At 31.1% G+C, this 10,365-nt stretch overlaps 2 protein-coding genes across 3 annotated transcripts in view; one reads left to right on the top strand and one right to left on the bottom strand.

Annotated features, from left to right (window-relative positions):
* Positions 1 to 8,444: 8,444 nt before the first annotated feature.
* LOC106120647 (paired box protein Pax-6) overlaps positions 8,445 to 10,365 on the top strand; it is a 35,907-nt gene continuing 33,986 nt past the window's right edge. For both annotated transcript variants that reach the window (XM_013316013.1, XM_013316012.1), the window contains exon 1: positions 8,445 to 8,692. The gene's annotated coding sequence lies outside the window, so the exon portion shown is untranslated. The remainder of the gene's footprint in view (positions 8,693 to 10,365) is intronic.
* LOC106120582 (uncharacterized) lies at positions 8,793 to 9,708 on the bottom strand. The gene is made up of 2 exons (XM_013315934.1): positions 9,052 to 9,708; positions 8,793 to 8,895 (listed from the first exon to the last, which is right to left on the bottom strand). The coding sequence occupies exons 1-2, from the start codon at positions 9,706 to 9,708 to the stop codon at positions 8,866 to 8,868; spliced, it is 687 nt and encodes a 228-aa protein (XP_013171388.1). The 3' UTR covers positions 8,793 to 8,865.

Here is a 10,365-nt window from a genome sequence, read left to right as displayed (position 1 = left end):
TTTTTTTTTGTATAAATTTAATGTTTTATTGTAAAATACTTCATGTACAGAGAAAGGATTTTTTTAATACCCCTCCTTGACAAAATCCACTTTTAGACAAGAGCGTAAAGCAGTACCAACGTTAGGGTAGGGCGCGGTTGAGTGACTGCCCAGGGCGATGGACAGAAGGGAAACTAGAATTTCCTCTCCGCACACACACTTTTAAGAAGGAATGTGGAAATACTTTCACTTCACGCCTGTCTTCTGCATGGTTGTGATAAAACATTGGGTGAGCGGGTCATTCATTCATCAGCTAATACTGCATCGGACTTTACCACTGTTATTCACTTTTGTTAAACTTTTGTTACGATTAATAGTTTGAGAGCCAATGTCTATATAGGTGAGGGCATCACGTCTACAGTTTAAGCTAATAAATTTACATTTCATCCGTCCACCTCCCCTGTTATACGAATCACAAACAAGTCACAGAGTTTCGTAGACACGTATTATTTTGATATAACAAAGAGCCTACTTGTTGACGACTAAAAATAACAATTATTAGATAGGGCAAGGAACGATTTATTTATTAATATGAATATCGTATGACTCGACGATGTTCAAAGATTCTTGTGGCTCATTATAAAAATTTCGCGAAAGGCAATGCTCGTAAAGAAAGTGTAAACATTTTTTTTGTTAGACAACCCAAAAATAAATATATTAGCAGACTGAAATCAATACGAATGAAATTATTTTTATGTGTTGAATCGTCAATCTTGGGTTGAATTTTGAGTTCATATTGGTATTACATTAGTCTATACATTGTTTTGATATAGATAATTTAATTATAGTTTTTATTTTACGAGATAAAAATGTATAAAATAATACCAGTCAATAAAACATGCAACCATTATCTCTAAATATATTGTGACATCGGACAGTTTTTGTAATAGTATTGTCAAAGCGTCGAGTAACAATTTAAATCCATGCAATTGCGCGCAAACTAAGTTAGGATGGTATTTGCGTAGCTTTTAGTGAACTTTATAGGGCGGGCGGCAGACGCGGCGGCGCTTACACCCTGTGCATCAATGAAAGCCTTCCGGTGCTTTGTAGGCCTCATAATAATTCGATTATACTTATTACATGCGTACGTATGCCTCTATTTTAATGTTGTCCGTAAAATCATATTTCCGTCAAACCGAAATAGATTGATAAGACGTATAAGTAAACTTCTTTAATAAACAAACTACATTTGTTGTATTATAGTTTTAGAGTTAGTTATTTTTTGAAAAAAATCCTAATCAAGTTTTTTTGGATTTTATCGATATTTTTCAAAGCTTTAACTGACAATAATTTGAAATGTAATAAAAAAAATAGTACAAAAGACAAAATGTTCAATTTGAGTTCATACAACTGAGTTAAATATTAATATTTTGTTAGCTTTTTTGCGTAATTTATTGTAAAATTCCTAATACCCAGGATATTTAACTAATTATATTAAATCTCAAAGACTGTTAAGAAATTACGCAAGAACCTTTCTCATTAATTGTAAAGAGAAAAAAATTAACATAATGTTTTAATTGAATTCAAAACTCTGTTGAACTTAATGTTCAACAAAATGTCTCTCGTCATTAATTTACTAGCAATTTTTTTTAATAACATTAATAAATCTATATTAAGAGCACCCGAAAACGACGTAAAGAAGGTGTGTTAGGACCGCGTCAAGTGCCCGTAGTCTCTGCCTACCCCTCTGCGTTATGGGTGTGAGTTACGTTGTGTTTGTTGTAATTAATCTGTCCCACTAACGGTCTCCATAAGTAAAACACCTAAGGAAGGTTAGACACTAAATCTAGGCGCTGACGTCAAGTTGCTAGAGTCGTAGATTCTGAAAATCAATGAAATATTTACATCGCTTAAGACACGTATACACGCAAATTGAGAGTGAGTGCCGGATACCCCACGTGATCATATTAACATGCGAACTCGTGTGGTACAAGTTAAAGGATCAAGCGATAGATTAAATAATTTTATTTCAAGGTAATTTATTCATCGGTGATTTTCAGAAGTAATTTCAAGAAGAAATCTTTGAAAGTAATCGGATATTTCTTGATATAAAACGACTACATATAAATAATATAAAAATAATCCGGTGTCGGCACTAACTAGTATCAAACCCTTTAGGATGAGTGAGAGTTGATTCGTAGTAGCGACCTGTCTTGCACAAAGTTGTTCCTGATAATTTAATTAAAAATACAAACATGTCTACCGTAATACGTTCCATGAATTTACAATTTTTTTCTCTATTTCGTGTTATTTATAGAAAAAAATCCGATTAATGCGAATATAATCCATTCTCGCTTCCGCTTAAAAATTGATACAATTATTTTTATGTTTGTGCTTCGCTACAAATTTTGACAAATTACTTAACATTTCAGTAAGTAAAATAAAAAAAAAGTATAGAAACAAATGCCAACGGTATATAAGCATTAAGTTTGTCGTAGTTTGAATAAAGTGGGATTAAGTTAGCCCACACGATACGCTATCTCAATTTATTATAATGTAGCGAGGATTTGAGCTTCGAATATAAAGTTCTCAAAGTGTAAATACAAGTTATTTGTTTAACATTTGAAATTTCAATAGATAAAGCTAAGTAATCTACTATTTATCTGTAACGGTAAAGATCGGTTATATTTATAGGTTACATCGACTATCATAAATGCGAAAGTCTGGATGGATATTTGTTACTACATATCTCCAAAACGGTATAAAATCACAGATGTAGAATGTGGTTTATCATGCTTTTTTTTAAATTCCGTGCGAACCAAGTCGCAGGCAACAGCTAGCTTGTCTATAACAGTTAAGGAAAAGTTTGAAATGGATAAAATTAGAAGCTATTGATACCATTTCAATAATTAATAAGTAAGGTATTCTTCTTTAGTATCAAATGTTTACTGCTGACTGTCGGTATTTCTGTCCTCATCCAGTACGCTCGAACAAATCTCTATATTGTTCCATTGTATAGGAGCCTAACTACGCCAATGTGATCTATAACCGTAAATATCTGTGACCAAAACCTCTGTTTAAAACAAATTATTACTTCTGTTTTTTTCAAAGATCATGACAGAGATGATATGTTTTATGTAGAGATTTTGGTGTCAAAAACCAATGGTAAATGATTAATTGTAAGTTAATATTTTTGAATATAAATAAATATTCGTTGTAAATATGTTAAGCCTTTTAATATAAAAAGATACCATTTTTAATAAAGTGTTAATATGTTCGTTCTCATATTAGTAACTCTATATTTACTGAAACGACGATCAATGCAGTTTAGAACTCGTTAAATGCAAATTCTTTTAATGAACTGCGTTAACGCGTGATAAAAGTACGATCTAATAATGAGTCTCACTCCATTCACCTCATTAAGGCAGGAATATTAAGCTTAATCAGACTTACGTCTATTTGATGTGATATTTGTAGAACATTTTAAAAGAAAAATAAAGATTATTAAATAAATAATAAAAGTAGAATGCCATAAAAATCGTGCCGCTAATAAAATTTTAAAAATATAAATATTAATAATTGCATAGTGTTTTGTATGTAGTGAGTATAAAGTTTTATTTTAAAATTTAGTACTATGCCATCTATAAACGAACTTAAATAACTATGCAAAAACTTAAATTGAAAAAAGCGTCACTAGCACCATCTAGTGTGGGGTAGAAATAAGTCAAGGAAAATTTTCTAAATTAAATTTATTTATGCCAACAGATGTCACTGCGTTCTTCAATGCAAAAAAAAAAATTATGGGATTGATTGTTAAGATACTTAATAATACTTGTTGATTTCTGATACCAAAATCCCTGAATAAAACATATCGTAAAATTCATCTTTAACAACACAGAGATAACAATATGTTTGAAACGGGGATTTTTAGACTATGTTCGAAATGTATGCCAAATTTCATCGAGAACTGTTTAGCCATTATGGAGATAAATTCAAACAAACAGCCATCCATCCAAACATTCGCATTTATAATAATAATACCTAATTAACGCTCGAAGGGGTATTTAACTGTTTATAATTATTTTTTACCTAACCTAACCTAACAATGAGAACAGTGTGCAATATTTAATTGAAATCTAAGTTTACTAATATTATAAATGCGAAGGTTTAGATGGATGGACATTAATTTGAATGTGTCTCCGAAATGACTCAACAGATTTTGATGAAAGGGATACATGTAGAAGAGCCTGGAAGAACATAGGGTAATTCTTAAGTTTTTTGTTTTTTTATTCCGCGTGGTCGGTGTCATGGGATATCGCTAGTATTATATTTAATCAATTCAACTTAATGTTTGAATATTGATATTTAGTTACGCGTTTATATATTCTTGCACTGTATTATATGTATTTTTTTTTCTTTTTATTTATCATTGTCATATGTTATTTACTGTTATTATAAAATATGTTATCGTGTAAACTGTTATGTAAAGTGTGTATAGTGTCAAATTGGTTGTATACTGTAAGGATGCTATGCAGTTTTTAAATAAATAAATAAACTTTAACAAAGTAAATCTTGGACACGAGAATTCTAACATAATTTTAGTGTACATTACACAGTTCTGTTCAAATAAAAAAAAAACAATTGCATTAAAATTATCATAGATTAGATAAAACTATTTCAATGAATTTGAATCATGAGAATAGTGTTACCGTAAGTTTCCTTTGCACAGACATCAATATAAAATACCTATTCTCATCCCGTTCTTTATCGTTAAAAAAAGAAGGATAACAATATTGTTTCTGTATCAATGTTTCAGTGAAAGCCCACTGTAAAGAAGTATAATAGAATGTGTAATTAAATTCGCACACACCAAATTACCATCGTTTGTTTTAACGCAATATTTCCGCGTGAGTTCATTATGTAGAAGGAAGTTCACCCAATGACTGCATTACTTGCATTTCGACTAACGTTAATGCGCGTTCCGACTGCCGTAACAATTGCATCGAAATATTGACATCTCTATCATTTTCTTTGCAAAAAAGAGAGACAAATATAAAAAGATTCACGTCTGTCAAAACCACAGTCACATTGTGTGCGATGTAACATTGTTTTGCAAATTGTACTATAATTATTTTATTATCTTTATGAAACGATCTACTACGGTATGGGATGTTAGGAATAAATTAATGTAATTATATTAAACTAGCTGTCCCCTGCGACTCTGTCCGCGTGGAATAAAACAAACATAACAAGCCTGTGTTTATAATCAGACTATGTTCTACATGTGTACCAAATTTCATCAAAATCCGTTCAGCCGTTCCGGAGATATCTCCCATCATCCAAACATTTATAATATTAGTAAGAAGTAAGATGTATTTTAAATAGTTCATAGTTTTAATATATTAATTAATACATTGGCAAACGAGCAAGCGGCTATCTCAAATCGAAGTAGTCCGCCTAAGACGTAACCGCTGTCCATAAACATCTGCAATTGCAGAAGCGTTTAACTACGTTTAATCGAAACAGAATGGAACACACAGCGGGTCCCCCACCTAATCTACTTTCCCGTCACATAATTTCCTTACAAGAAAATACCTACACTTAATAAAATCATATTGACACTGAACGTGCTAAGTATTTTATGCTCTACCACCGATGTGATAAAAAAATCTTGTAACACCGTTTCTTACGTGCTATATTTTGATGTTCAATAAATATTATATATTGATAAGTTGAATAAGGAACTTATTATCTTATTGTTTTTTTTTTATTTCTATGTGTAAAGACATTTATGTTAAAGTGTGTAATTCAGAGTTAAATCTGAATCTGAGTGCACGTAGAGTGGCAAACCACGAAAGAACTGTGAACTTCTATCGAACGTTTGCGACTCACTGAGTTAAGTGGTGTGTAATCTGGATAACATAATATGGAGAAGGATTAATATTACTTTAACTTTAATTTAAACTAACATTTTAAAATTTTCTTCGCAGAGTATTTAATATGCCTAAAATAGATAATTATATTAAAATAATATATAAGAAACTTTTTGCTATCATCATCATCAGCTCACTATACGTCCTCACCGAGGGACTCGGACCCTACCCTAAGTTAAGGGTGATTAGGCCATAGTCAACCACGCTGGCAGGTTGCATCACGATGCTTTCCTTCACCGTGAGAACGTCGGATAAATGTACATATGGAAATCGGAAATCGAAAAATACATTGGTACATGGCGGGATTCGAACGCAGAACCTGCAGATTGCAAGTCAAGTGCTTGACCACTGAGCCACCGAAATTTGGCTATTAACAGTAGAAAATTTATGACAAAATATTTTGTTTTTATTTTTAAAAAAAATTACCAAACTTCAACTATTTCATACAGTATCGAACGACAATGAATTATATATTTTAAATTATGATGGGTTACTTTCTATCGTGTAGGGATAAAATAAATCTTAATAAAGCCAACTCAATGACATCCAATAATTAAAAAAAAATACTTATAAAAAGTCACATCTATACTTAGCGAGCCCCAAGCTAAGTAAACAAATTACCCAATAGATTGAACAAGTAAACCCTTACACGATAATACTTTAAAAGTAAAAGTAACGGAATAACTCTTTGAATAACATAATTATATTATGGTTTTAAAGACGATAACGACATCTACAATTTAACAGTGGTAGAGCCCGCTTTAACATCTTCGCACGAATTGGCCCGGCTCGCCCGGTGAAATACCACGACCACACAGAAGACAGGCGTGAAGTGGAAGAAATTCCGCGTTTCGTCTGATGAGTGTGCGTCCCGGAGGCCTAATTTAGTCCTCTTTCCCTTCCTTCACTTTTTCTTATAAGGATGGGAAGTGGAAATGGACTTTCCGGATGAGAGGATGCATGGAAATGTTTACTTTCTGTGCATCCGCCCCTCCGTCGATTAAGGTTAGGCAACGCATATGCAATTGCGGATGTCTGTGGGCAACGGTCACTTCGCTATTTCGGCGATTTCATGTGGTCGCTCGCTCGTTTGCCTCCTTATGATATAAAAAAAAATCTAACATAGTTGAATGATGGCAGAGAGTTTTTGTTACAATTTTTAATCTTTTCTACCATAATCGTTAAGAAGGTTCTAATCATAGCTTTTTTGCTCTATTAATAACCTGAATACCGTATCAATAAAAGGAAGTATAAATAAGCCTTGAGTTCGCTTTTTTCCATATATTATATATTAATGTAATATTTATATTATAATTAAAAGGAGTATTAAAGAAAGAAAAGGCGTTAGCTCCATTTAACGAATAAAAAAAGTCCCAGACAAAACAAACTGGCGCATTATAAAAGGGGACCTGGCAAGTTCAAAGAAAAACAAAAGAAATTTTAAATAGAGAACTGCGAAAACCAAGCCGCAAATACGCAAGCATTATTGGCTTAAAATGGCCCACGGGCGAGCGCTATTGGTCAAAAATAATGTTTGTGGAACTAAACACTTTATGCGGGGGAGATAAACCAAAATTCGACCACAAATGTTGACAGAAGGCTTTCGTTTTTCATTAAATGAATTTTACCCTTAAAACAATAGGAATAAAGTATAAATTGGTTTGTTCAATAGTCGTTGGTTAACGGTAATGTGAATAGTAAGCAATGATGTGAGACGGAAAATACATCCTTTTTCAGTTGCGAGAAAGAGACCACCTAATCAAAGAGGCTCGTGTTACATATTCCAAAAAATATTATAAACTTTTTAAAATATATAAATTAGTTAAGTTTTTGTAACCAAAAAAGCAATGGTTTAGAAATTTAATTACAAAAATATGATTAATTTATAATTAAAAATAAATTAAAGTAATTTAAATATTTCATTATATTTATTGTCAAAATATAAACAAGAATGACAGGAACATAACAATATGGTTTTATCATTTTCCAGCATTACATAATAAAAGTTCATATAAAATGATAAAAGCTAAATAAATTTATTAATCATCTAAATTAAAATAACATTTCATTAACATAATAGAACATATTCATTTATAAATCAAACCAATCAAATTCCAAAGAGGCGAATATCTACATGATTTTAATATAAATCGTAATATTCTGGCTTCTACACTTAAACAAATCGACATAAATGAAACGCATCATTATCAAAACCAACCCCTTATTTCGAGAAATAATTTTATTATAATAGATAATTTAAAACTGTCCAACTTCGCCCCACCATCGGTATAAAGACAAATGGGAGGAGCTTACCATCATATGAGAAACTTATAAAAATCTAAACATCTCTTTCTCACAAAGAGCAATTCTAAAGCAATAAACAGCTTTACAAGGGGTTGCCGACAGTAATACTATCTCACTCTAGCACATCGAATGGAGCTATCGTAATATCAGCCCTTGAGAATCCTAAATTCACGGTAGAGTCATAGTTCCACGTGAGATTGTGTTTTGTAATCAGTGTAGTCGCGCCTTTATTCTGGAACACAGGTCACAATGTACGCGAGTTTGACAGTTTGACGTATAGTTTGGCGGGAACAAACCGATTGATGTGTTTTTTTTAAATTGTCTTTGAAAAATTAAACTAAATAAGGATTAACCTTTGAACTACGCAAAGTTTTATATCCGTTAAAAAGTTTAAAAAGTTATGCATGCTGTAAGTTGAAGAAAAGTTATTGCTTTTGCATTAACTTGGATTTTTAGAATTATTACAGTGACGTAAGGTAAGGTTTTAAAATGAAATAAATTATAAAAACAAAAAAAAAACATATACTTTCTAAATGTTTTATTATATCATACGTATAATGATAGTTTTTTGTTGTGGCAAACTTTTTTATATCTATAGTTATTTCAATTTTCAATTAAAGATACGTAACTTTTTTTTAGATACTGCAGATTAATTACCTCCCATAAAAACAAGTGGTCTCTGAAATAAAATAATTATATTAATTAAAAGAAAGAGACTGGACTTATTAAATAAATTTATACTTTAAAAATAACTGACTCTATTTTCGTCAGATTATTTTTTGAACCGCACTCAGAGTAAAGAGTAATCACTTACCCCTAAAGAGTAATCACTTACCCCTAAAGTTCGTCTTGTAATCTTCGTAGTAATTAAAGTTGTGTCTTTTATCGTTTCGGTTGAAATTTCTGTATCATCTCTAGTTTCCTCTATTTCTGTGATAAATTCTGTTGTCACTTCTTTGTTTTCTTCTTGAGTTACGTCTTCTGTATACACATAACTTGGGGCGGTAGCCATATTTTTTGTTATATCATTTTCGTTAATTACAGTGACTTTTGTAGTTACTTCTGTGTGGTTTTTAGGAGGTACTGTTTCAAATGTTTGTGCGATATTCAATGATTTAGTATTAATGTTAACACTAACTGTTGTAAAATCTGAAATTTCAGTTGGAAAATCGGTTTTAAGATAATCTTCGGTTGTAGGAATTTCAAAGTTTTCTTGCGATACTGTTAAAGTTTCAATATTTTCTTTGATTTTGGTTGTAGCATCTGTTATTTTATCTGTATAAATTTTAGATGATTCTGTTGTCAATATTTCATCTTTGAAAGTTTCACGGTTACTCTCAATATTCGTAGGAAATGTTAGAACACTATTTGAGGTATAATTTGTGACATTCAGATTAGTTGTGGTTATATTTTCTAAAGTAACGTTTGAAGACAATTTTGTAATAAAAATTGATTTTGAGGTTATATTATTTCTTGGTTTTGTTGTAATCATTTTTGAATATTTATTTGAATTAAATTTTTTTGTTTTTAAATAATTACGCATTCGTAGATGTAATTTTTTAGTTGTTACTCTTTGTGGTAGAATACGATTTGTAAGGGCTTGTTTAAATTCTTCTAAAGTTAGATACGCGTTCGGAAACTTTGATTCTACAGGATTGTTGATATAAATCAAAGGGTTCTTTTCACTTTTAACTTCCTCTTTGATCATTAGATTGTGTCTTTTAAATCCGTTTACTTGTTTCAACTTTTTCACGTGAATTTTATAATGACGGTTTTGAGTGAATAGCCGACGAGTCGAAATAATTGTGTCTGTAAAAGGAAATATGTCACTGAATAAAAAGTAAAAAAAATATGTTTAAAACAAATAGATTTTTATTATCCGCCGGTATACTCTGCGAATTTGGCGTGTCTTAAATTTTTATTAATCTATATATATAAAAGAAAGTATAGTTACACTATTTATAACTCAAGAACGGCTTTACCGATATGGCTGAAAATTGGCGAGGAGGTAGCTTAGAGTCAGAAAACGGACATAGGATACTATTTATTCATTTTTTTTTATTTTTTCCAATTTATGCCTTGAAAATGCTTCTTTTTATTTAACTTACTAAAATTATAAACGTGAATGTTTAAATGGATGTGATGTGGA

The sequence above is a fragment of the Papilio xuthus genome, unplaced genomic scaffold, assembly GCF_000836235.2.
Source record: "Papilio xuthus unplaced genomic scaffold, Pxut_1.1 DF826949.1, whole genome shotgun sequence".
NCBI classification, from domain to species: Eukaryota; Metazoa; Arthropoda; class Insecta; order Lepidoptera; family Papilionidae; genus Papilio; species Papilio xuthus.
The sequence above is the reverse complement of the archived record's forward strand: the minus strand, read 5'-3'. Positions and strand labels throughout refer to the sequence as shown.

Excerpts from the sequence above, each read along its gene's own strand:
- LOC106120582 (XM_013315934.1), bottom strand. The coding sequence starts at position 9,708 with ATGATTACAACAAAACCAAGAAATAATATAACCTCAAAATCAATTTTT. Across the intron at positions 8,896-9,051 it reads TTACAAGACGAACTTTAGGG|AGACCACTTGTTTTTATGGG; the intron begins GTAAGTGATTAC and ends ATTTTATTTCAG.